At 40.1% G+C, this 27313-nt stretch overlaps 1 protein-coding gene and 1 long non-coding RNA gene across 7 annotated transcripts; one reads left to right on the plus strand and one right to left on the minus strand.

The window, feature by feature from the left end:
• The first annotated feature begins 1610 nt into the window (after positions 1 to 1610).
• On the plus strand, positions 1611 to 25718 carry UPF3A (UPF3A regulator of nonsense mediated mRNA decay). Of its 6 annotated transcripts, none has more exons than XM_075057702.1 (10): positions 1611 to 1857; positions 3781 to 3887; positions 9481 to 9587; positions 11598 to 11696; positions 11792 to 11902; positions 15353 to 15408; positions 15500 to 15658; positions 17425 to 17585; positions 20989 to 21283; positions 24222 to 25718. In XM_075057702.1, exons 1-10 carry the CDS (start codon positions 1687 to 1689, stop codon positions 24393 to 24395), a joined length of 1440 nt encoding a protein of 479 aa, XP_074913803.1. In that variant the 5' UTR covers positions 1611 to 1686; the 3' UTR covers positions 24396 to 25718. The 6 variants fall into 6 exon arrangements, with proteins under 6 accessions (XP_074913803.1, XP_074913805.1, XP_074913806.1 ...); XM_075057704.1 differs by having other exon boundaries at positions 20989 to 21227; XM_075057705.1 differs by having other exon boundaries at positions 20989 to 21063.
• LOC142044812 (uncharacterized) lies at positions 5328 to 27238 on the minus strand. Its single transcript, XR_012654433.1, has 4 exons — positions 27066 to 27238; positions 19821 to 19931; positions 11225 to 11272; positions 5328 to 6179 (listed from the first exon to the last, which is right to left on the minus strand). It is a non-coding gene; the product is annotated as an uncharacterized LOC142044812 (long non-coding RNA).
• Between the last annotated feature and the right edge of the window lie 75 nt (positions 27239 to 27313).

Below are 27313 nucleotides of genomic sequence, written 5' to 3' on the forward strand. Positions count from 1 at the left end.
CTTGACGCTTGCTTCAAGTCATTGCCTTACTTGGCTTTGGCCACTGGGTACAAGGGTCTGGGACTCTGTCAGGTTGAGTAGCTTATCAGCATGTCCCCAGAAGAGACATCCTCACTCTGTCACATAACCTCATCTCTCTCTTGCAAGGGTCAGTCTTGTCCCAGAGTGGGGTGACCTGGCTGTTGCCTTGAAGGTTTTCAGAATAGGTTTGGAAACCCACAAGACATTTCTGCTGCAAATGGCTCCAACAGTTTCTTCCTAGGTACTATTGCCTAAACAATTTGAAGGGGAATAACACATTTCAGAGTTTCCTCGGCCAATGCCACTTGCTTTTATTATTCTGCATCAAATCATGTATTTCCTTTGTGTTGTGGACAGCTGTTTGAGGACCAACAATGCAGCAGCGTCTGAAGGTTGGCAATGTGTATTCTGCTTAAACCGCAGGTGTTTTTGCTCATTCTGTCTAGTTTCAGTAGCTCCAGAGGAGTCCATTGGTACACCCATGACACATGCCCTTACTTCAGTGTTTGCTGTGCCTCTGCCACCAAGCCTAGGAGAAGTAGTCCAAGACATCCCAACTCACCCAGGAGTTTCAAGAAACTTCTTGGATATAGACATCGCAAAATTTGTTGATTGCAATCTAGGACTGAGTAAGCCTTGATATGATTGATGGGTCAGTACTTACTTCCAGACCAGCCACCTGGAAGACCAGTTTCCCCTGGCGGGGGTGTCTCAATTCAGGGACGGCTTGCAGGTGAGATATTATTCTGAAGCTGTCTTGCTATATACTTCCCACATTCTTGTCCTTATTCTGCTCATTACTGGTGACCTCCCCAGGGACTTGCCGCTGCTAGAGAATGGACTACAATCACTTGTGCGTCCTTATTAGAGACATTTCTTATTTGTCAAGATAGATCAGATGCCAAACATCTACCAGCATTTGCCAAAAGCTGTTGGGGTTGATGCAGAAGACCACGGGATGTGAGGCTGTGCAACAGCAAAAGCAGCAGCTGAAATTTGGGGACCCGTTCAGGAAGGCAGGGAGACATCAGCCAGAAAAACCCTCAAGCTGCGCGGCCTCAGAGGCTGGAGCTGGCTGGGCATTGCCTGGGTGCAGGCACCGCTCTTCTGACAGAAACTCCCCGCCGGCACAAGACTCGTGAGCTGATGCAAGTAACGAGCGATGGCCCGTTTCCCCTTTTCCCACCCTGTTTTCTCCCTAGGACCCAGCTAGCTTTCAGACCCTGGGTGACACATCCCGAGGTGGCTGTGACCATCCCGCTGTCCGAGGCAGAGGCAAGGCCGGGGCAGTGGGATGCCCGAGCCAGGCCTCAGCAAGCCAGGACTACCTTCGGTGGGGGCCGTGAGGGGAAGGGCAACGGACCAATCTCTCTGTCCTCCCCCCGTCGCACCGGCACAGCCCTCCGGGGCTGCTGAAAACGCCTCTCCCCGCCATGAGGGAGGACGGGAATGGCGGCAACGACACCGCCCGCCTCAGCCGCTGAGGGGACGGGGGGGACGGGGGGGAGCGCCGCTCCCCGCCCCTCCCGCCAAACGAAACCTCGCGAGATTCCGCCCGGCTCAGCCGCCAGTTCTCGCGAGATTTCCGCCCGGCCGCGGGCGGCGGCGGCTCCTCCGTGAGGTGGGAGCGGGAGAGCGGGAGAGCGGGAGAGCGGGCCGGGTTTGATGCGGGTCGGCGGCCGCCACAAGTGGCCCATGGACACCCCGCTGAGGCGGGAGTCGCCCCGCCGCGACCCGGACGCTTCGCCGAACCCTCCTCCGCCATCTTCCCCGCCGCCACCGCTTCACCCGGCGCCGGGTAAACAGCGAGATGAGAAAAAAACGGCTCTGAGCAAGGTGAGGGGCGGGGGGGGTGAGGTGAGGAGATGTCAGTGGCCCAGGTAGGCCCCGTTCCACGGACGGAGTCTTAATTTCAGGAGATTCAGGTGTTTAAACGGGCGTTTCTTCATCTGCGGAGTGAGGGGGTTTATGCACTTCAGTATTTTGAGATCCCCAGCGGCAGCGCTGCAGATTTGCGTGCCTCTTCGCCTTTAATTCTTCAGAAATCAAGATTGGCCATTGCTGTGGCAAAGCAAGGGCAAGAGCACTTCTCTCTCCCTGGCTTTGTTCGAGCGCTTTTCAGAGAATATTTATATAGAGTACTGTGAGATTTGATTTATTCCCGTTTTCTAAATTGGAAAACCAAAGCACTGAAAATCACTATAACTGAAGTCAGGTGACATTCAGATATTGGCAAGAAATGGGAATAGACTTGTCTGAAGCTTGATGGCCGTTTTACTGCTTTGTGTGCTGGCATCGTTCTGTCCCAAAGGTTTCTGTGTGAATTCCTGGCATTTATTATTGGCCAGGTTACCTGAGTGTGGTGGGTTGACTTTGGGTGGCTGCCAGACCCCCGGCCAGTTGCTCTCTCACTCCTTTCTCAGCAGGACGGTGGAGAAAATAAGATGAAAAAAACTCATGGGTTGAGACAAAGACAGGGACGTGACTTACAAAGTGCCATCACAAGCAAAACAGATGCAACTTGGAAAAAATTAATTTACTCTAAATTTTTTTTTAATTAGCAATAGAGTAGAATGGTGAGAAACAAAGATTAAAACCAGAACACCTTCCTGCCCTCCCCCCTTCTTCCCCAGGCTCTACATCCTCTGCCCCCAAGCAGTGTAGGAGGATGGGGAATAGGAGTTGTGGACAGAACAGCTCCTCTCTGCTGCTCCTTCCTCCTCACACTCTTCCTCTGCTCCAGCATGAGGTCCCTGCCATGGGATACAGTCCTTCATGAGCTGCTCTGGTGGCGGTCCCTCCCACACGCTGCAGTTGTTCATGAATTGCTGCAGCATGGGTTTTCTCCATGGGCTGCAGTCCTTCAGGTTAAACCTGCTCCAGTGTGGGCACCTCTCCACGGGCTGCAGGTCCTGCCAGAAAACCTGCTCCTCTGTGGGCTCTCCACAGGCTGCAGCTCCCTTCAAGGCATCTCCATCTGCTCTGGTGTGGGGTCCCCCACAGGCTGCAGCATGGATATCTGCTCCTCCGTGGTCCTCCACAGGCTGCAGGGGGACACCTGCCTCACCACGGTCTCCTCCATGGGAATCTCTGCTCCAGTGCCTGGAGCACCTCCTCCCCTCCCTCTTCTCTCACCTTGGTGTCTGCAGGGCTGTTTCTCACACTTTTTTCCCCTCGCTCCTCTGTCTCACACGCTGCTGCGCAGCCTTTTCTGTCGTTTCTTAAGTACACTTTCCCAGAGGTGCCACCATGGTAGCTGAGGGGCTCAGCTGGAGCTGTCGGTGTCCAGCACAGGGCAGCCCTGTCCTCTCCTCACACACACCATCCCTGCAGCCCCCACTGCCAGCAACTGGACACATAAACCTAACACACTAAAATATTGTTGGTGTACAAGTCTTAAAAGCTGGTTTAAACTAAATATTTTTAAAAATACATACTGTAAACATTTTGTATAGTCAATATGTATTTTTATGGTTGGTTGTTAATATCTTCTGTTCTTGGCTAAATTGCAGTGGTTCTCAAGCTCTTCATCAGAACATGTCAGTTACCCTACAATTTTACAATGTTAGCAGAAACTGAGATAGGAAATTTGTTCCATCTGTCTGCAAGTTCAAGAAGGTAAATCACTAGGAGGCTAATGCTCCAACTGAGGTTCCCAATTTGAGGAAGAGCTTTTAAAGTGGAGTAATATGATTTGTTTAGTCTCTTTCTGCAGTATTTAGATCAAAGATAAATCTCCATTTTCTTTTATATATGCAGGTGGTTATTCGACGGCTTCCTCCTTGTCTAACTAAGGAGCAACTGGAGGAACAGCTACATCCTCTACCTGCCCATGATTATTTTGAGTTTTGCACTGCTGATCCCAGGTGAGGATGAGCTGTTTGTGCAGGTTTTCAGGTGCTTAAAACCTAATTAACGTATTTTGGACATACCAAATCATGTATTTTTTCCATCAAGACCTTTTTGTTAGTTTTGTTAGTTAAAATATTTGTGAAAAGCTGGATACTTATGCAGAGACAATGTATTCCTGCCCTTTTCTTTTACACCGGTGTTTTTAAAACATAAGATTTTTCTGTATGAATAGGACATAATTTTATTTGAAACTCTGATGTTTCTTTTAACTCTCACTGGTGAAATGCAACAGACTGTTTATCGGCGGTGCGAGAGAGTCAACCTAGGGGAAATATCACAGAAGTTTTTTCGTCAGTGCCATTTGAGCTTAGTTTCTTTGTTTGCTTATGTGTTTTTCTATTTATTTCTTACAGTTTTTCAAATAATCTAGTTTTATTCATTTTTGTGACATTCAAAACTGAAAAAAAAAAAGAAATAGTGGTTGATTTAAAATAAATCAGAATTGCTAGTATATTTATATAATTTACTTGGTATCACAGTGGTAAAATACTGTTCCCTTTCAAACATAACAATTTCCAGAGAAGAAGGAACTTAACCATTATAATAAACAAAATACCCTGTATGCTACATCTGCATGTGTTCTGAAAAACTGAAGTATAAGATCCATCTTGCCCATCTTAGCCTATCTTAGTGTGCGATGACTTGTCCTCCACAGGCACCAGATTCCTTCCATTGACTACAGAGAGATCCTGGATGTTTATCACTGACCAACTTTTAAAGTTACAGGTGATCCCACCCAGAGCAGATAGCCTTTCCTTTCTATGGAATTGTTTGTGGCAAATTACACTGGGAACCGTCTAGTTCCTGGGCTGATTATTTGAAAGAATACTGCCTCTTCTTGCCATCATCATGTTATTAGATGGTTAACTCTGACTATATAGGTTCTCTCAGAGTCAATTCCACAGTCGGAAAGGAACAAATCTTTATTTAGTGAAACTTTTTGGCAGTTGCCTGACCTAGACAGTTACACAGATGTGCAGCAACTAAATAGTAGGTGCTTCAGCTTTTCTGGTAGAACCACAAAGGATGTGAAGTTAGGGAAGAGGAGAGTTTAGACTGATTGAAAGTCTTTGTAGTTACTTATATTTTTCTTCTGAACCTCGTCATCTGTATTTCCAAATGGGTCTCTTTAAGGCTTCTGTCCCAGCTGTTCATTTGATAAGGGGAAAATAGCAAAGGCAAACCAAAAATTCTCTGAAGAAGAGTGTCTCTGTCTTCAGTGTGTTTAGCTGCACAAATGCCAGGACATATTTAAAAAACCCTACAATTTTAATTTTCTAGAACAATTGTTGGCATAAGAACTTAGGGAGCTAGCCATCTTAGAAAAGAGAAGGCACTGACAACAGTTGTACATATAAAGTTTCATTTTTCTCTCTACTTTCATGTGATGAAATTTGGAGTACTCAAAAATCTTGCTGTCCACTCCTTTAATTGCATCCATGTCAGGTTACTGCTGAAAGATGCTGTGGTTTTTCTCTCACGCTGTGTTATTCATCGTATACTTTAATATAGCTAGGGACAGAACGTGTATATATAAAAAAGTTTGTTAGATGGCATGTATGACACAGGAGCTCATTCTGGTAGAGGGATGAGGACATGCTTAAAACTTTAAAAATTCGTTTGCCTTGAAGAGCAGATCTTAGTGATTAAAAATAACAAGTGTGAAGAAAATAAAGCTGTATTTCTTATATTGTTTTGCTACTAGACTTCGAGATGCAGCAAGCAAAGAATACACATTTTTAAACTTTTTTTTGAGCATCAATATCTCTGATATGTATTACTTGGATTGTCAGTTTCCTTCAGTCCTATGTATGAGCCCTGTAATAAAAATAATGATCTGGGAGAAGAATGTTCTCTTCCTCCTCAGTTTGGATTCATGTTCTCTTCTGCCTTCATAAATTTAAACTCTCTAGAAAAAAATGTTTTTGTATAAGTAGAGCTCCTTGTCAGAAATTGATGCCAGAAATGATGGAGGTTGAAAATGGTTCAGGAGCAGTTAGTAAAATACTTATTTAGACAAAAATTTATCTATGAAAACCTATTAAACACAAGGATACAAGTTTTGTATTACAAAGTCCCTAGGCTGCAAGTACCTGAAATTATATACGAGGTGAAGTGTCAGTGTATAGTTTCCCCTTTTTAATAAATTTTCCCTAAGCATTTATCTACTAGTTGCTGTCAGAGGGAGGATAGAGAGGTCTTAACTATAGCTGTTTCTACATTTTTATTTCCAAGGTCATCTCACCCTAGAAGACAAAACAAACAAGATATGTATATCAACTCCAGTTTCTCTTTTTTTGCAGTCTAAAGGTTATCTTTTAAGTTTACAATGTCTTATTATAGGCAAGCTATAAAACTTCTTAAAATTTCATTTAAGTAATGTTATGAATGTATAACACTTTTTCAGTTACATCCATTTCAGTAAAATCATTTCTGAAAGTGACTGTTGCATTGTGTTTTGTTCATTTTTTCAGATTCATCCGATTCATTGCATTACCTTTATTCTTTCTTGTACATTGACATTAAAATACAAACAAAACACTGTTTCTGTGACTGATTCTATGGCCTTTAGGGATGTTTGTTGGACAGACACACTACCTATAGCTGATAATAAAGACTCTGCCTTCCTGACAGTCTGTCTTGTTCTCGGACTCCAAATATTAACTATTTTTCCCAGATACTCTCTTTTGTCAGCATGTAAATGTTTCTGAGTCTTCCGAAACTTCAGTCAAGTGATTTAGCTCTGGCCCTGCAGGGTTTGGGTCATCCCTTGGCACTGAATGCTGAGTGCTAGGACTTGTTAATAGTGTTGTGAGGTTATGAAAGTAAAGAGATCTGGATAGGAGCTTTTCTCATGTGAAAGCCAGTCAAATAGTCAATGCCATCCCATATATCACAGACGTTGATAAAGCTTCTTGCAAACAGCGCTCCTCCTTTTCCCTTCACAACCGCTTCCCAACATTTTACTTGTGATAATTGTAGGCAAATAGCATTAACGCTGTCAGATGGCAGCGTGCACCCAGGAACTGCAGCTCTGAAGGGGCAGTGCATTTAGAACTTTAAGGGAACTGCCACTACTGTGTTCTGGATGGAATGAGTGACAGTCTGTCATCACAACTGCACAGTGTTTCTGCTTCTCCTCTGCCAGGCAAATTGTGCTCATTTATATCTGTAAAAAGGAAAGGCTAAGTTAATTTAAAATTATGCCAGTTCCATCCACTATGTGAATGACATCAGAAGGTGAGAGACAAGAGGATGAAGGCCAGTGGATTTTACCTTGATGTGACAATGTAGATGAGGAGTTAGCCATTTGATCAGAAATTATTATGTAATATATGAATGGACGGAGGAGTTTATTTAACACTCCAACGTTTAAATGTAGAGATCTATATATTTATATACATGTAAGTACATAATGTTTATATATATACACACCATGATCAATAAGTTGATAAGTATTTTTACTAAGATGTGCTGGCTGTTTTTATAGTTTGCATGTTGCTGTTTATATTGTAGATAACTACTTAAAATTGCTTTCCTGTATATCAATCTTTTTACACGACTGTAAAAAACGTGTACAGACTCATCTAGGTTATTTCCATAGAGATTGCTCTAAGTGATATCCCAGAGATGCCAACATCACATGCAGTGCATCTGTCCAAAACATGATACAGATGGAAAGCAGTGTTATAGACAGCAAACATATGGCAGAATAGAACCAGCTGTCTGATTATAAAACTAACCATGCAACCTCAAAACTGAATTTCAGATCCTGAATGAAGTCTATGCTGGTAGCTACTTGAAAAAAGGAGAAGGCACATAGAGTCCAGTGGTCCTTCTGAAGGACTCAGCTGGAAGGCAAAATCCTGAAGAGCAAAAGCTGTATTTTATCCAATAACTGCTGAATACAAAGTACAAAAGTGGATAGGTGAGGGAATCCAGGGTGGGGAGCAGCAGTTGGAAGTCAGGTATCTGAAACCCAGAGTAAGAGACACTGTTTTATATGCAGGCCAGTGCTAAGCATTTCCAATTCGCTAGGTTTACTCAGCTTCCCATTTAGAGAGTGAATTTTAGGTGGGTCTTTTTAGGCGTTTTTTTTTAGGCTCATTGTACACTTTGCTGGGTGAAAAGCCTAAGAGAGGGGTCTGAAACACTGATCAGGCTTTTATACACTAAGCACTCTTGACAGCTTGTCTTCTGCATAGAAACAGTCCATAGCTGGTATTTGCAAAACATCTAAATGAAAAAAGCCCTCTAGTTTTTTTTCAAACGTTTCTCCTGGCTACCATACCAAACACAAATTTGGTGGGTTTACAAAATGATTGGTTAGTTATTGACAGTACTGCTCTTTATGGTCAACTTTTAATACTCAAAAGTGGGATCTATATGGATGCACATTTGAAAAAGAAAAAATTACTTGGTTTGTAGTAACTGTTTCTTTGAGCTGCCATATGTGTGGATCCTCTGATCCAACCCATATTTTTGCTCTTTCTCACTCATTGTGAAATCTGATTCTGAAATAGCTATGGGATTGAAATACATTTGCAACTGTGTGTGTTTATTGTCTCCTGCTGCTGGTGGTGAGTTTGTCTGAAGACGGACCATGTGTGGCAATAATATTATGAATTATTAATAGTATTTTAAATTTATGGGCTCATGTTCAGGTATGTTCAAAAACCTGGTGTAATGCATAGCCATCACTGAAGGCAGTTTAAGCCAAACTTTTATATCACAGTTGTGGGCGTTTAAAGCATGTACATGCCATGACTCACAATAACTTAGCTGATGGGTGGTAATTCATTAAATTACCTCAGTTTCATTGTGGTTGGTGGTGTGCCAACCCTGAGGTTTTTATCAGGCACATTAAATATTTACCCTTGGGGTGGGATCTATGCCAATAAATTCTTGAAGAATCAGAATTATTTTAGGTAAGTACCTGTTCTTTCTTTTGCTAGAATGCTTTGGATTTTCACAGTAATTGTTCTTCACAACTAGACATAGCATATATATTGATCCACATGCATGTCAGAGGGAGTTTATTTATTTGTATATAATTCAGTGGATTATCTTGCCAATTATTAGGTTATTTAATCATTCTTAAAGGTGGAGTGACAGCTTGGCAACTGGCCTTTCACTGGATGCTTTTACTTAACTTCTGTTTCAGCGACAGAAGACTATCTTAGCTGCCCAAGAAGTTCTCCAGAAGCACTGCTGTTATTCATATCTCTTAAATCATGAAATAGTAGACTTAAAGCTTTGATCCTGCACAATGGAAGTGTATGCTCTGCAATTTAGGGAGACAAAACACACTAGAAATATTTGATTCAGTTCAGAATAAATTTCACAGTTGCATCCAGGAACTCGGTTGCTCAGTTACGTTTTGTCATCTATGTAATTAGATATGTATATGTAAAGACTTCGATATGCATGTTTAAGGTAGCCAGTTCTCAAAGATGAAAATTGCAGTGTGATCCTTCTAGTTTTACTTTTTTCCTAGTCCTGAACAGAATAGTAAATAACAGAAAATAAACTTATTTCTTGTTGCAGCCTTTATCCTCATCTCTACTCAAGAGCATACATTAACTTTAGAAATCCTGAGGACATCCTTCTTTTTAGAGATCGCTTTGATGGCTATGTCTTCATTGATAATAAAGGTTGGACTATTTGTAAGATATTAAGTATGTATATATACATATACCATTTTAGAACATTAATTTACTTCCTTTTTGCTAATTATACCAGTTTTTTCCTCAATATACAGTTAATTACATTAAAATGTATCAAAATCTAGCACTTAAAAGATAATGAAGTGCAAAATATATTTGTCCCTGCAGTCTCGCTTGTCTATGTGGTGTGCATGCTTTGTCTGCATTCTTGTACCTGAAGCAATACACTGTCAAGATCCTATTAAGATAATTTATCTTATGCAAGCTTCACAATTCATCACAACAGGAACCGAACACATTGCAAGCATGAATCGTTACACCTTCAGTGTGTTTTTGTGAGATAAAGTTGTGCCAGTTATTCTCATTTTGAAAAAGCAAGACAAAAACTTGACTTCATCATTTTGGTTGCCCGCTTTGAGATACGTACACCTTGACTTTTTAGAGCATTTGCAGACATCTTGAGTTCCAAGAACAAGAGCAACAAAATTGGTTGCCATTTTAAAATGTTCAGTTTGCAAAAGTTTGCCCAACAGTAAAGGAAAAACTCTGTAATGTAGGTGTGGATAAATCCACGTCTCCTACAGTAGCATGAAACTGCCATAGCCAAGAAATTATGCTTTCCCTTTAGTAGTTCCTTGCCATATTCACTCGTACCTTCTGTAAAAAATTGCATGGGTTGTATGAAACAGGCATAGACTTGTGGGTTTCTTGCATAGACATTGTCTGTTCTGTACACTTAGTGTTGTGGAGGTCCTGCGAAAAGTAGTCCTGTCCACTCTTACTGGAGAGTTGATCTCTAAAGAAGCTGTCTGTCAACCTAACAAATTCCTCTTCAGCATTTCCTACCTGAGATATTTTATAGGCTTCTGACTATAGGATTCTAACTAATCAGATTTGGATGGATTTTCCTAGAGATGGAGAACAATACATTCCTCTCAGTGTGTGATTCCCAGATTTCAAATTCTGTGTGTTTTAGATGAAAAACTAAAAAGAAACTGTTTTTATGGTTCTGCCAAGACTTCACTTTGCCTAAATTAAGCACGTTTTTCAGTGTTGGGCTGGATTGAAGCCAGGGTATTCTGTACATTGCAAAACTGAGCTTGGACACTGCTGGCCAATTTGGCACGATTGTGCAAATAAAGAACACAAGTTTTGATCAAAGGTGCCTTCTGGTGAGGTTTGTGGCGGCATTGTATTTATAAGGCTAAAATTAAAACAAGGATTACCAGGTTCAATAAGGTTAACAAATGTTCTGACTGACTTAAGCCAAGTTTTCAGTGGACTTGAGCAAAGTATCTTGAACTGGCTGCAAGGGGAAACCAGGCAAAATTCAAAAGCTACACACAGTTCTGACTCCAGTCCAAACAAGAATCCAATATTTAAGGCAGAACTCAAAACAAAGAATCCATGCCAGTAAACACAGGCAAGAAGTTGCATAGTCCATCATAAACAAAGAAGTTTCATACAGTTCTACATGCTGAGTTTTACAGGTTTGCTTCTGAAAGAAGGTGGTATGTTTTATTATTGCATGTTACGCAGCATTTATTTATTTTTTAAGCTTTTTGCAAACAGAACTTTACAGAAGCTACTCAGTTGTTTCAGATTCATTTCCCAGTAGTACTTACCACTTGTCAGGCTGAGATTTTATATAAATGTTTCTAATCAGTTCATATCTGTGAAGAATTAAAAGGGAATTATAAATGATACTGCAATAATTTTATCATGCAACAAGTCATCTTCATTTTGACAGTCTTTGTCAGCATGTCCAAAAATATTTAATGTTTATGTATATAATTCAAATATAAATGTATTTTGTTTTGAATCTAAAATACAGCTACATGTAATTTTTCATTAGAAGTTTAGGATGGGATTGTAGAAACACTCATTTTTCATTTCAAGTAAGACTGCCCAGCACAAGTTTCAAGAGTTTTGAAAATCTTAATTGAACATAGGGAATGTTTCTCCCCGTCAAAAAATTAAGCACTGATCTCTTTTAAGGTTTGGAGTATCCTGCAGTGGTTGAATTTGCTCCATTCCAGAAGATTTCAAAAAAGAAGCTGAAGAAGAAAGATGCCAAGGCTGGGAGCATTGAAGATGGTAAACATATTTTCTTGGTGTCATGGTGGAAAATAGATTCTATTTCTGTCATGCACTGCAAAGTATTAACATAATTCGAAAATTTTTCTTCACAGATCCAGAATATAGGAAATTTTTAGAGAGCTATTGTGCTGATGAAGAGAAAATCTGTGCCAATCCTGAGATTCTTTTGGGAGAGATTGAGGCCAAAACAAGGGAACTCATTGGTCTGTTTTCTTGATTTTTCTTATTATTGAGAATATTAAATATATTATTTTTATATCTTTATGATATTACCTGCAAGAGCTGACCTGTTCAGTCTAACAGATTTTGCAGTTAAATTTTTGTTAGCTTGCCACATAGTGGCAGGACACACCCCACTTATTCTTTTAAGTCTCTATGCATGGAATTGCTTGACTTCACTGGAAGTTTTGCATGCACAGTGGCTTCAGAAGTAGGTCCTTAATACTTCTGAATACTTACAGATGTATTAGAAGATGGAAGATTTATTTTTAAAAGATAAAATAGCTGAATACTTAACAATTGATCCCTGATACTAGCTGCTTTTATTGAGAAACATGAAATGATCTCTCTTTGTTCTCACAGTCAAGATTCTGCAAAAGCTTTTAGATTAAGGCAACACCTTGTTTCTGTATGCATACAGCATGGCTTTCACAGTCTCAGGGGGAATCTTCAGTAAGATCAACACTGAAATCTTCAATGCCAGTATGCAGCTTTCAGGATGACATGGAATATTGATGTGCTGTATCTCCAAGTGACAACATGCAGAACACTTACTCTTTCCTTAGGTGTGACAATCGATCAAGTAGGAAAAGAAAAATCTACCTTTGCTATTATTTCTTTACAGTGTAAAGGTAGCCACCTCTTTTGATTAGAATCATAGCATAGAATCATAGAATCATTTCAGTTGGAAAAGCCCTTTAAGATCATCAAGTCCAGCTGTAAATCTAACACTGCCAAGTCCACCACTAAACCATGTCCCTAAGCACCACGTCTGCATGTCTTTTAAATACCTCCAGGGATGGTGACTCCACCACTTCCCTGGGCAGCCTGTTCCAATGCCTGACAACCCTTTCGGTGAAGAAATTTTTCCCAATATCCAATCTAAACCTCCCCTGGCACAAATTGAGGCTGTTTGCTTTTGTCCTGTCACTTGTTACTCCTGTTTGAGAGTTGACTGGAGAAATTTGGAACTTCAACAATTTCGAGTAAATGGAAATGTTAGAAGTATGGGTATTTAGATAATTCTGTTATCAATAAAGCTTGTTTGTTGCTGCTCTAGATGGGGAAGTTCCCCAACAATTTTTATTTACCCAAAATCTTCCCCAGTATTTGACTGCAAAGTAAAAGCAGTCAAAATTTTTAAAGAACTTTACAAAAAGTTTACAGTTTAAAGAAAGATTTATTAACTTAAAAATATTCTATCAATAAAAATGATTAGTCTTGAGAGTTGCAGATTTCTGAGTAACAATATTGGCTGAAGTCAGCTTTACATTAGGAGTTTTAATGTTTTGTTTCTGTTAAATCACAGGAAATCAAGTTAGTTGCTTGCTTTTTTCTGCTATTCAAAACTGTGGCCATTGCTATCAATGTAAAACCAAAGATTGCTTCAGTGGATAGCATGTTCATAGCAAAATTAAGTAAGGATTTAGTTGTATGTCCAGTTTCGAAGGTGTTACTCCTGCTGAAGTCAATGAAAGATGTGCCCAGGACTTTGCTGGTGGAATTGGGCTTCACATTCTCAGCATTTCTCCAGGTAGTGTTACTGCAAACTGACATGTTTTATGCATCTTGTCAGATGTGTTGGCTCATCAGTTTCAGACAGAGAAATATAAAACAGATTTTCTCTGTAAGAAGATGAAGATAAGCTCATTCTTCTGGCTTGTTTGTATACAGAGAGCGAGATAAAATATAAAAGTTATTGCTGACACAGGTCTTCATTTTGCAATTTATTTTCTTGTAAAATTTCTTAAACATTGTAAGAAAAACTGCTTAGATTTTTGTTTGTAGTAAGGCCCATAAATAAGATGGGTAAGATTCAGGTTTGATCATTCTTTTTCGCCCTCCTCTTTTGATAGGACTAATCACACTGCTTCTCTCCCTTGAACTTCAAGTTATAATTTCTGATTAAACCTCTTGCACCACAGCCTTAGACATGACTAGGGCCAAGTTCTGGACTCCCAGTGCAGCTTAGCCTTTCCCCAGACCTACCAGTTACAATCTGTGATCGCTTCCAGCATGTAAAAGTGCCCAGAGGCCGACACTGCTCAGACAGGGGGACTTAGGGGAGCAGGGGAGAGAGGCAGAGCTGCAAATCTGAGGAACTGGTAGGGTGCTGGGGACCTAAAATTTGTCAGAAATTATGCCTGGGGCTGGGGGGGGGGGGGGGCAGCATGTGAAATCTAGGGATAGAGGGAGGAAGATCTCAAATCAACAATCTTTTTTGGTTGTTGCTTTTGATCATTAATACTTGCTAAAAATAAATACTGAATCCTATCAAGCGTTCCCATTCATAACTGTGTAATAAGGTTTTATCATTAATGAATGGGTTGCCCCCAGGATATTCATACTTTCAAGACAAAAACATTCAAATGTTTTTGCAATATGAATTGTGTCTAGATTTTGGCTATGCCATTTCAAATTTGATGAAAACTCTATTCCTTTTTTTCTTTTCTTTTTTTTCTTCCAAATCCTGTCATACATTCCAATAGTGAAATTTTCTTCTGGTTTAAGGAAGAATCCTATGCATAACTGTAGAGCAATTTCTAGTAGTAAACATTTTCTGTAACTCTGTCCTGGGACATCCAAGACTGACAAAATGTGTACTAACTACTCACAGCTGTAAGTACATGAATTCAAGTTTGAATTCAATACTGACAGTCATGAATGCTATACATGAGATATAATTTGATGATGTTATCCAAGTTTTTGTAGAATTCTGGGATGGTTCAGGATGGTGGCTTAGGCTAGATTTCAGAGTGTGAAGAGACAGCTCTATAACATAAGAATGGCTGTGTGATTCAGTAGATAAGGCATTTTATTTGTTATTTGGGAAGCCAGAGTTTTATTGAACCTGCTGATACTTTGCTGTGTAACCTGGGACGAACCACTCACCTCTTATTCATCCCGTTTTCCCATGGAGAGGTGAATGCTAAATGGTAGTTAAATGGAAATGTTGTATTAGAATGAAAATGTTTCCTTAATGATGTACTTTGAAATCTGGGATTGAAAAGTGCTATGTGAGATTACAGTAATGTGGGCTGCATATGAGCAGCAATATAGCTAGGTTTTGATGTATGAAGTTAAAATGTAGGAGTAGATTCTGAACACACTTCTTTCCTTTTTGGTGAAATAACCATTTGATGAGCAAGAAAAATAAGCCATTCCCTTGAACTGAAGAGATACGATTTTTAATTAAACATTAAATAATCATGCAACATATCACTGTTGCTTCTACCCCTAACAGCAAAAAAGCAACAAAGTGTTTCTAGAGCAGAATGGTGGGAATGCCTTCAAAAATGTATAAAACAAATAGGTTTATTAATTATTTGGCTCCCTTGTAGACAAAGCTAGAAAAAAGGGGTTAGTACTAAAGTAAAGAAATGAGTACATATTTTAGGAGTTGAACACTATATCACAAATTTTTTGTGTTTTAGCTAGAAGAACAACACCCCTTTTGGAATATATTAAAAATAGAAAATTAGAAAAGCAGGTACGTTCAGACTTTTGCCTGAAGTTCAACATTTATGTTTCACGTGGTTTTCCGTTGGACAATTTACAATTAATCGTTTTGAATTCCTCAGAGGATACGAGAAGAGAAAAGAGAAGAAAGAAGGCGGAGAGAATTGGAGAAGAAACGTCTGCGGGAAGAAGAGAAAAGGAAGCGCAGAGAAGAGGAAAGACGTAAAAGAAAAGAAGTGGAGAAGCAGAAGAAAATTTCTGAAAAAGAAATAAGGATCAAGGTACCTTAATGAAAAAGATTATTATTCTGTTGAAGTTATGCGGAAGTTCCTTTGGTATCTCACTGTTTATTTAGTATACAGTGTGGAGACACCAAACCAGTTTTGACTGGAAGGGAGAGTAATGTAGGGCTTTGACTAAGTAGCGTTGTTTGAAAGTGTGACTAATTGCTTTAGGTACAATGATGTGCTGATGCAGTTATGGCAGGTAACTTGGATATCTTTATACAACACTGCTGCATTCTATGCCAACATAACCTGACAGAACCAAATTGTTCCGTGCCAACATGTTGGAATATTATTGCAAATATGGCTTTAACACTTTCTGTCATGTAAATCTTCATCTAGCCAAATTCACTGCGAGGTTTTTTTGTGTTTATGCTCAGAACTAATGTATTTTAATAGTATGCTTTAACCAAGTCTTGGTAATTTGAGGGTGCGCTGCCTTATAACAATCTGAATGGGTGTGCTTTTAATGACTTCACTTAGGCGAGTGTATTTTGTGCTATTACGTCTGGACATTTAAAACCTTACTTGTATAAGATGACACAGATAAAAACTATTCATCTGAACTGAATTTTGTGGTATTGGAAAGGCTTTATAGGCTGTTTTGAAGAGGAAAATTGGTATAAGAGTCTGTAGCTTAACACAAGGACACACAGACTCACTCCAGATCTTGTGGTGGGGAGAAGCCACAGAGCTGTGTACTTCTTTCCTCTATTCTTCCTGGACAACAGTTTCCTTCACCTGGATGTATAAAAACAGTAAGTTATGAAGCCAAATTACAGATTTTTTTTATATCTGGGCATAAAGAAAAACACTGTAGAAGTTCAGAAGAAAAGGGACTCACTTCTTAAAATGTATTACCCAAAATTGGTTGTCCAAAACCCCCAGTATTTATGACATAACTGTGGTGATGTAACCTTGAAAGCTAGTTCTGTCTCCGAAAGAAGAGGAAAATACTACCTGAGAGAAACATTATAGAAGTTTTAAATATTGGAGAAGAATAACCTGTGCTCATTTCAGGAAAAACTGGTAGAATGAAAAGACCAATGAGATGTTCTGCTTATACCTGAAATGTTAGAGAAATAGTTTGAGACAGTGGGTCCTTTTATAAAGTTTATTCCTGTAATGCTAGACACTGCTCAAGCCCTGTGTGGGTTATTTGTTGTGAAAGGAACAGACTTCTTGAAAATCTTAATCTCCCAGGTGAAAATGTAATGTGATCTTTTCTGCTAGTATTATAATTTTTTTCCTCAGTCTGTATTTCTGTCAGGGTGTATTTATACTAAGCACTTACTTCTATATGCCAGTCTATCCCAAGTAGTTAATGTGGCACACATTTTATATATAGTATTTCAAGGAGTGAAGTATTAATCCTGCTCTCTTTGTAGTATTGTAGAGGTTCTACTTATTTTATTTTCAATGACATTGAGCTCTGTTACATGATTTCTAAGAAATCATAGACCATAATAATATCTTTATATATAAAACTTAGGAGAGAAGAGTAGGTAAGTGCTTTCTCCAGTATTCTCAGCATATTAAAAAGTATGCAGTTGAATGCCTGTTAATGACTGTCACTCCTTAGCAAAAGTAAACTACCCTTTTTAAATAACTTTAAATTTCATACTTTGTAAAATACATTCCTAGCATTGAAATAAGATATCTTCAATCTTAATAAGTTACTGATATATTAAATACATTGTTAAAATGTCTGTTACAACAGAAGAGAATAATTTCACATAATAATATAAACAAGTATCTCTTAGCTTCTGAAGAAGCCTGAAAAAGGAGATGAACTGGCCAGTGAAAAGCACAAAGAAAAAGGTGAAGAGGCTGACATTGAGGAAAACAAATGGGATAAATCACCTGGATCTGGGAGTATAAAATCCAAATCTTTGGAGGGTTCACTAAAAGAACTTAAGGAAAAGTAAGTAATATATATATCTTTTAGGCTTCAATTTAGATCCTAAATGCTTTCATCTCAAGGCTTAAACATGATGTAAGTGGTGCATTGACTGGCTGTCAGCAAAGAACTGATTTCATTCTCTCTGTGAACAAATCTCTTGCTGTCCTTTTTGTAAAAGGTGTGTTTAGTAACAGCTTACTGACCTGATGGCAGTATTAGTGGATGCAATTTGTTATTTGTGAAATGTTTTGAAATCCCAGATTGGAAGGATTTCTGCGTGAAAAGTCATTCAGAGTTACACTGTTATTTCACCTGTTCCTCATTAAGAGCTCGGGTAAGGCCCTCCTTCCATTACTGATGTCAAAGACTAAATTGGCTAGGATGCCGTACTTTTCCTTCCTTGGTTTTGCTGCAATAAACATATGAATATGTTTGGTAAATGGGACAATGGCAGAATAGTTAAGGTGTGAATGATAGCGTTATGATAGATACATGCAGAAGGCTGTCTCTGTCCCCCGCTGCCTTTTGCGTTACATATGTAATAGTAGGAACAAGGGCTACAGCTCAGTTCTGTTGCTACTGTAGCCTGGAAATGTCTTGCAGATGTTTTCAGCAGTGGTTCTCTCTCTTGTCCTTTGGCACATGTGTCCCATCGCAAGCAGGATTCAGCCGTGAAACATGTAAGATACATAACTAAGAACAATATGCAGCTGAGATAAATAATACTTTGTTCTTCAGTAGAGTTGTTCAGCTAAGCTCTCCAAAGTACTTTGCAGTACATAGGGACAAGCTTGAGCATTTAAGTTAGTTACCTAAGGTATTATATATGAAGTATTAAAGGAAGTTTGGGATTGTTTTCTAGGAGCCTTGCAGGCTACCTGCCTATTCTAAGTAGTTTAAATTTTATCTTTGTCCACATAGGTTCTTGATTTTTATGAAAAGTATGCAGGAGCTGCAAATCTTCTCTTAATGGCAAATGGAAAAATAAAGAAACTTTGAACACTGGAAAATAAAACCGCTGAATTTGCTAATTGAAGAAATGGTTCACCAATAATATCCTACATGCGTTATTCATCTCTTTTTGTCTCTGACTAAGGACTTCAGACATGGGCTAATGTTTCAGTATGTTCAGTATGTCCTAAAAGATGCTAAAAACTTTCATTTCACATTCTCTAATGGAAACTGAAAATATTCAGCAACTCTTTTGTTGATGTTCTTCAACAAAGGAAAACAGAACAGGCTCAACAGAAGCACTTGCAGGGGCAAGTCAGTTGTATGCTAATAAGGCTTTTTATGTATGAAGCCTTTGGTGGTGCCATGTAACATTTTAGTATTGATCCTGTAAGTTTAATAAGGCATTAATGTAGGTTTTCCAGGTGTAAAACAGAATCCTTTTGGCTGTGCAGGTACAGTAAGTGTTACCTTGTCTTTCCAAGTGCTCATTTCATCATGATTATTAGTGGGTGTGATTAGGTAGCAAGCTATGAGCTATTTCAGCTGAATCGAGAATTAAAGTTGAACCTACTTTGTCACTGACTCAGAAATCGGTAATAAACTATTAACTTCCAACTCTACGTGCAAGAGCTGAATTGCCTGTTTGAAACCGTGTTTTAAGGCTCAGTAGCAATAGCTTTCTACCACAAATTAAAACCTCAGTAGGTGCATGAGTGTACATGGTCACATACGGATTTGAAACTATCCCAAACAGAAGTATGCTTCCATTCACTTCCATTCATTTCTGCTTGCTTTCTCTGGCTGTGTAACTTTCTCTTCTACCTGTAATTTGTACCCTGCCATTTCTACTCTTGCCTGCCCGGTCGCCATGACTGAATTTTAGAAAGAAACTTTAACCACTCTTGAACTGGAGCTTGTATCCCTGTCACCTGCCTACCTCCAGGCCCATCCATTCCTTCCTCGCCCACAGTAACAGGCAGGGGAAGAGACGAGTACCAGGCAATGCTGCAGCACTAAGTGGAGGTGTGTCTTTCTGGCTTTTTGGAAGGTCACGCTCTGAGCCTTGCTAGGATTTGGAGTTAGTGTCTAGAATAGCATATTAAATGTGAAACAAAACAACTTACAGCCACATACCGCTTGAGAGCTAACACAGTATTTTATATATATGTATCTATGCTACAGGTACAGTATCTCTGTAACTGTGATTGATTCAAGTGTCTGTGACAGCTGGGACGTTGCTTCCACTTTGTGAATGTGTTATGCTAACACAAGCATAGTCTTGCAAAGTGCTGAGTAACTTACCTGTCACTCGGGTTTTGTTGCTGACCTCCAGCTCTTCCCGAGATGGGGCCCTTGTCTTGGCAACCCCACCAGTGCGCAAGTTCATGGCAGAGGCTGACAATTTTCACAGTCCTGTTATTTGGGGAAAAAAAAAAAAAAAAAGTGATATAGAAAGATAAACTTTTATTGATATTAAACCATTCTAAATGAGAAGCATATGATCACAATTTGATCACTACAGCATTAGAAAATCTCCATCCTCTCTGATTCTGTCTGCTGATTCCCAAAATGTGAGCAGACTGTCAAAAGCAACTTTCCTGTTTCAGTTTTAAGTATTTATACGTATGTAATATATAAAAAGAAACTGCCTGTGTTTGCTCCTTTTAAAGTTCAATCTATTCTGTAATCTTTCTTCATTATTTGCAGTTTGGCTGTATGAGAGAAGCACCCGCTTGCTGAACAGGAACAATGAAGTGAATAAGAGAGCTGAGAATTGTATCAGACAGGCAGCAAAATGTTGCAAACTAACAGTCTTTATAATATAGACCCATTGCAGCATAGCAGAAATTAAGTATTATGTTGTGGTAAGGTAATGGTCTTTTGCCTAAATAAAATATGCAAAGGTAGGCTAAATTAGTTGGAGACATAATAAACAAAAGCCTGCAACATAAGTTTTCATTTTCACAAATGCATTCTGTAAGTTGCAATGTCAGTGAATAATTTTTCTTAGCATCATAAAACTTTACACATTGATACATGATACCTGCACAATTCCTTCAGGCCCTGAATGTTCCCATTCAAGGGAATATTCATGTACATGAGTCACCTCAAGAACAGGCCACAAGAGCTAATCCTGCAGCATGTATGTATGTGGAGAGTATTGGGGAACTGGAAAGAGGGATAAAAGTTGAAGAATGTGCCTTCCACAACAGTTGCACAAAAGTCTGATTTTGCTTGCAAAGCTTTGTCTGCTATTTTGAACTGAATGCATAGTCAAGGGCCGGACATACATGGATGAGACATTCAGCAAAATTGCACATAACCCCTTTTTCATGAGAAGAAACCAGCCTTGCCATACAATTGATCTGAATACTGTTGAAGTCAAAGGAGGGCTTTGTATTGCATCCTTCAGCAGTTTTGTTTTACTGTTAATTGCTTGGATTTTCTTTCTTTTTATACGTACTCGTAGGTCACAAAATGATAGTGACAAAGAGCAAAGAGATTTGGAGAGAAGATTTCGAGAAAAAGAACCTGAAAGACAAAGGTATCGATTGGATGATGGCAGAAAGCATAGAGCTCACTATGAGTTTGACAAGTTTGTGAGAAGGAATGAAGAAGAGCTGAAATGGGGGAAAGGATACAACCCAGACAGAGGAAAGAAAGGGAACTACAACTACAGCTTCACTGTGGAGGCAGTAGACAAACTGGGTAAAGAGGACAAGTGTGATGACATGGCATCCAAAAAGGAGCGCATAAGAAATAAGGTTCTTTTATTCATTTAGGATAATCTTTCATTAGTTAAATATGCTTCAAGGTCACAGGTTTTGCTTTTGCAAACTCAGCATAAAGATGCTTTTTCAAAAAAAGCAGTTCTTTATTTCATTTTCAGTAAAAAGCAGACTACTTTCTACTGTTATCAGAGGACAACAGCATTTAAAATAAGGTTACAGGTCTGTGCTTACTCATATTTACAATATATAAAAGACTTTTTGTCTTCCTTTCAACCTTAGCATTTTTAGAACGCTATTCTTGGAAGCCTTGTATTTTATGAATGTATTAAAGATTTTTATACTTCTGATCAGTAATGAAATTTAAAAACTGTGACATGCTGGTCTTTTAAAAATGTACTTCCATTACCCAGCTCATAAAGTAATTGTGGATTAGCCAGGCATTGCTCAGTAGAGGAACTATAAGGATTTAAATAAATAGCTAATACAGAGACCATTGTATTTAGAGGGTGTGAATGTGCAAATTCTTCAGTATTGTATACCTGCCAGTATGAAAAGCCTGTTGTTTGGTTAGGACGAATTATTCTTGTGGTCGTTGTCAGGGAAAGAGCAGGTGCAAAACCAGTGCAAGTGGGGCCTGTAGTAGGGTGTGTATGTCCCTTATTGTCTCCCAGAGACATGGGCATAATTTTTCTCAGAATGCCTGATTTCAGGGTCTTTTCAGGAGGTGGCTCTCCTTGTTACCCTCATTCTCTCTCCCTTTCTGATCCTAGATTTTCCACAAAAGATGACCGAAACACTGTTTTGTGTAGAAATTTATTCTGTATGTGAAACTTTTTTCAAACCAAGTGACTGATCTGTCATGTGCGCTAAGGCTGATGAGGAGTAAAGTGGTCACGTCCCGAGCGAGTCTGTATGGAGTGTGCATAGAGCAAGTCCAGGTGGACTCGCTGTGCGCGTCAAGCAAGTCACCTTGTGCAAACACAGAAAGCCTGGTGCACCCCGCTTTTTGTTTACGCAAAGGTCAGCTGGGCAGTAGGGGTGAGATTTGTCTGCATATACACACCAGCCACTTGCCGCACACACCAGCGGCTCAAGCTGTAGAACAGTCAGAAAAATGGCTAGTTCAGAAACAGGAAGATAGGAAAGACAATTTTCCTCCTGCTTGCCATGCTGCTCTTGAAGTCTGATGAAATAATCTGCAACCTTGGAACTGAATGGTGGGTCTTGAGGGCCCTTTGCCAAGCCTTAAGAAGCTGCCTCCTTTTTATTTCTTCCCGTTGCACTTCTGGTAGCTCGCTGAGTCTGTGGATTAGTGCACACTTCAAGTGCTAGATTTGTTCCTTAAACAAAACAAGCAATATCAGTAAAGTTCTTTGCAGTGTGGTGACTTTTTTCCTTAGAGTATTTATCATGTAGGTAAGAGTTAGGGGCTGAGTTTTCCAACTTACCAGTAGAATTAACAATGCCAACACAAGTTTTTAGGCAGAGATCGAGCTGCTTTCTGAACTTTGTAAGAATTAATTAGAAAACAGGCAATTTCCAGTGTCAGTAACAGTTGTGCTAGCTTTCATGCGAACTGTGAAGTACAGAGTCTGTGATACAAAAAATAGTTTGGACCCTTTATCATAAACTTTCCAGTGGGCACTGCTCATCAGAGGATCTAGTTTTATGCAGCTGTTTGTGATGTAGAAAGATAGATGTTATGCATTTCATACCACACCACAAAGCATTAACTAGAATGATCTAGTTGTATGGCTCAATACTGAATCTCGATACCTGGTCTAAAGAGATGGAGAAAAAAGTGGAGCAAAAAAGACAGAGGTGAAAGAAAAAGAAAGAAAAAGGGAAAATGTGTATTGGGAATAACAAAACAGAATGAAAGAACAAAAGATCAGAATGACTTCAAATTATGAAGGCAATTGGAAATTAATATTGATGTAGGACAATTTCAGTGCTCTGCCACTGTCTTAAAATAGGCTGTTTAATTTTGTTTGCTAAACTTAACAGAAGACTTTGGTCAAAAAGCTCAGGTTTTGGTGAATGGGTTGCTTCATAACATTAAAAACTGGTATTTGTGAGAGTAAAATACTCTTAGTAGGAAAAGACTTATTAAGCAGAGTTCCTAACCAGTATGTTTTATTATTGAAATTTCAAGAATAAAAAGTGCTCTCAAGAGCTACAGAACATTCCCATTTGCATGTTTGAGGTGTCTTCCTTGTAAACTGGCTCCTTCCATTTTCCAGTGATCAAATCAGCATGTGTACGATTGGGTCACTCCCAAAGCCTGCACATGCTCAAATTGTACTTACTTTGTTTATTATCAGCAGGTGAATTCCCCTGCTCTCATACTCAGTATGGAAGGCATGATGAAGTGGAGCAATAAATGTGCAATTTTATTTTGATACGTGTAATTCAAATGTGTATGCCGTGTTTAAATTGTGGTAACGATTGATGATTTGAAGAGCATTGCACACATATCACTTGGTAAAGTTCAGTTGATGATAATTTTCTAGCTGTTACCTGCTAAACTTTTCTGGTTTGTCTTACTTTTTTATGCTTATGTTTAATATTTGTTATTCATCTGCAGAGTTGCAAGTGCGCAGGCTGTTGTTCTTCTGGGTTGATGTTAGTGAAGTTAGCAGCATTTTTCGGTTTTACCTGTAATACTGTGTTTGATAATTGTCTGCAGTATTTCTCCTTGTTTACATTAACTGTATCATAGGGCCTTTAATTTTTACAGCTTTCCTCATTTATTCAAAATGCTTGGCTCCCAAGAATAGTGTTATAAACAAGACAGATGCTAAATACTGAGTCAATTTTCATTGCACTCCATTTTTTTCCTGGGTCTTAGGAAATGTAAAGCGATGTAACACAAAATCTACTTTCTTCACAAACATTCATCACTTTAAAATCCCACATATGTATCCAACACAGGTTTCTCACAGCATTAACCACATCTCCTTCCTTCTAGGATCGCCCAGCCATGCAGTTATACCAGCCAGGAGCTCGCATTCGAACACATATGGGATCTACAAGTAAAACCTATGACTGCAGTGGGAAATCCTTTGAAGATGTCCTTGATAAAAAGTACGAGGCAGATAATTCAGCTGGAGGTGGTTCTGAAAAGAGCGAAGAAGCAGAATAAAACAAACTGGAGGAAAGACTTGTGAGAAGGGATGAACTTAAGATTCAGTGTCATCACAAAAAAATTCCACAGGGCTGTTTCAGAATTCCACAGGCGATTGCACCAACAAAATTATAATAGCTCTGCCTCTTACTTTCTGTAAAATAAAGGGAAGAGTGACTGGAGATGTATAAAGTATCTTACAGCAAAGGAGTATTGTTGCTTTTTTACAAAAAGCAGTGCAAACACCATTTGCCTCATTTAAAAGCAGTTCAATATTTTATTAGATTTACCTTGAAATAGAAAAAGTAATAGTTTTAAAGGAGTATTTATATAAGACTTTTCAGAAGCTATTTCACCTTTTCAAGTCTAAAGAAACGAAATAGAAATTTGCATCAGCTTGAAATCTGAGGCACTTTAAATGTATTTGGTGCATGATGTGAGGGTCACAGGACCCCTTCCTGCAAATGGCAGCTGCAGCGGCTGCTGCAGGGAGCTGCCGTTGGACTCGGTGGGACCAGCCCTGGGAGGAAGCTCTGGAGCCAGCAGTGTTTGCAGGATGAGGCCCACAGTTTGCACAGTTGTGAGAAATGTCTGTTGGTATCCGTACCTCATTGTGTTTACGTTGTTTTTCAATTAACTATAGCGTCAGATAAGTGTTGGTAAAGCTACAAGTATGTTGTTAGAGAGTTTCTCATTTTCTGAGCCACTTTTGCCTTTTATGTTTTAATAGATTCTTGTGCTTAAAACAGAAGAAAGCTAACGCAAACCTCAGCACTTATACAGTATATCTGGTTTTAATAAATTAGCTGTTTTTTATGTTTTTTGACACTGACTTTTAAAAAAAGTGGTTGTACAGTGATGACTTTTTATATGCTAATGTTTCATATAAGTTGCAGTTGCAGGATTTGGAAAATGTATGATACGTGAACGCTCTGCAGTTCTATTTGTTAAAAAAATAAACACACATGAATATCAACTGCAAACTACCATTTTGTAAGATCTAGGCCAAATTCTGCCCTCTGATGCAGGCACATAGGTATATATATGTGTGTGTATATATATATCTTCCATTGGTTTCAATGGTAGCCGCGTGTTTACAGAAGGGCAGAATACGTTCATTTATCTTTCATGGCTGAAAATTTCTTAGTTGTCTGAAACCGAGACCTGCTTTGTCGTTGAAGTTAAATAGTAAGATATTAATTTATTTTTACATCCTCTTTGAACATTTTATTATTAAGCATAACATCTAATTGTTCTAGATTGAAAAATTATTTATTGTATTTTCCCAGATATTATGCATTAAATAGAATAAAAGCAAAAAGATTTTGACTATGATTTTGAGACGTGATCTTCTGCGATTTTTTCATCTATTACTCTAGAAAAATTCAGTAAGATGCTATGCCACTTCGTAGTCTTCAGAAGCAGATAAAAATACAGTTGAGAAGAACTTTAATATCAAGCTATGTACATGAGCGGCCAACTAAAATTACTTCAAGGTTAAGTAAAACTGCTGTTAGAGCATCATTTGGGTTTAGCTCCATCTAAAATTTATCTTGTTCGCCAAGTTCATCCAGACTGCAGAGAAAGGATTTTGTCTTGAGTCGGTGTTAGCAGGGGGCTGGCTTTCCCCTCAGCGAAAGAGCCTGGCTCCGTCCAAGGAGGAGGAGACTTGCCTGGGAAGTTCTCCTGCAGCAGAGCCAGGCAGAGCTGAGATCTTCACCAGATGAGAGTCTGCTCAAAAGCAAGTATTTCCCACCCGTTTGGATGCTTGGGGGAGGCTGGAGGAGGGGTCTCACCTGGGAGAGGGACGGGCAGGACACAGAAAAGCTGTGATCTTGCACATGCTTGCAAGCCTGAGCTTGGTATCTTTTGGCCAGTGGCGGCTTTCAGGCTACTCGCCCACCTTCACCCAGGCTTGATTTTTGAGCCTCACTATAGTGTCAGAGGTGGTGCGGAAACCCAGCTAAACTGGATGAGCACAGAAGACTTTCAAAAACTGCATTTTTTTGCAAGCCTGTTCAGATGGTCAAATTATCTTGAGATGATCCACAGCTCTCGCCCCCATCAGGAGGTACATGCCTCCTTCCCACAGAGCGACAGAGCTAATGCCAAGGCTGGGACACGGTTACCCATTCGATTCCTTCTGCCAGCGGGAAGAAAAGTCATCAGGGATTTCCTCAGCACGTACTGTTAGGGAAAGGAGAAGGTAGGAAGAAGAACAGAACGGTTGGAAGGGACGTATGACGATGATCTCGTCCAACTGCCTGACCACTTCAGGGCTGACCAAGGTATAGCGTGTTATTAAGGACATTGTCCAAACGGCCCTTCAACACTGACAGGCTCGGGGCATCGACCACCTCTCTAGGAAGCCTGTTGAGGGCTTCACCGCCCTCTCGGTAAAGAAATGCCTCCTAACGTCCAGTCTGAACCTCCCCTGGCGCCGCTTTGAGCCATTCCCACGCGTCCCATCGCTGGATCCCGGGGAGAAGAGCTCAGCACCTCCCTCGCCACGTCCCCTCCTCAGGGAGCAGCGAGGTCGCCCCTCAGCCTCCTTCCCCTCAGACGAGCCCCGCCTTCAGCCCACCGAACACACCGACCTTTGCCGCCCGGGCCCACCTCCCCCACCCCCTCACACCGCGTAACCGCCGCCGCACACCCACCCGGCACACCCTCACCGCCGGGACGCACCGCCTAAACCGCCACCGGCGACCCGCGGGGCTTTATAAACGGTGCGGAGCAGCGGGAACCGACTGAGGTAAAACGCCGAGCGCGGGAAAGCGGCGGCGCGCGGCCTCCCTTCACAACGGCCGGCGCGCGCCCCTCCGGCGTAACAGCGCCCCCTGCCGGCTCGGGCGGGGAGCGGAGGGCGCCGCGTGACGGGCCGCCGCCACAGCCAGCGGCACGTGACAAGGCTCCCCCGCTTCCCCCCCGCCCTT

The sequence above is a fragment of the Buteo buteo genome, chromosome 25 (assembly GCF_964188355.1).
Source record: "Buteo buteo chromosome 25, bButBut1.hap1.1, whole genome shotgun sequence".
Taxonomy (NCBI): domain Eukaryota; kingdom Metazoa; phylum Chordata; class Aves; order Accipitriformes; family Accipitridae; genus Buteo; species Buteo buteo.

Bases quoted from the DNA above. Each gene is read 5' to 3' on its own strand.
- UPF3A (XM_075057702.1), top strand. From the start codon at position 1,687: ATGCGGGTCGGCGGCCGCCACAAGTGGCCCATGGACACCCCGCTGAGG. The intron at 11,903-15,352 runs GTCTGTTTTCTT...TTTGTGTTTTAG, and splicing joins CAAAACAAGGGAACTCATTG to CTAGAAGAACAACACCCCTT. The intron at 17,586-20,988 runs GTAAGTAATATA...ACGTACTCGTAG, and splicing joins CTAAAAGAACTTAAGGAAAA to GTCACAAAATGATAGTGACA.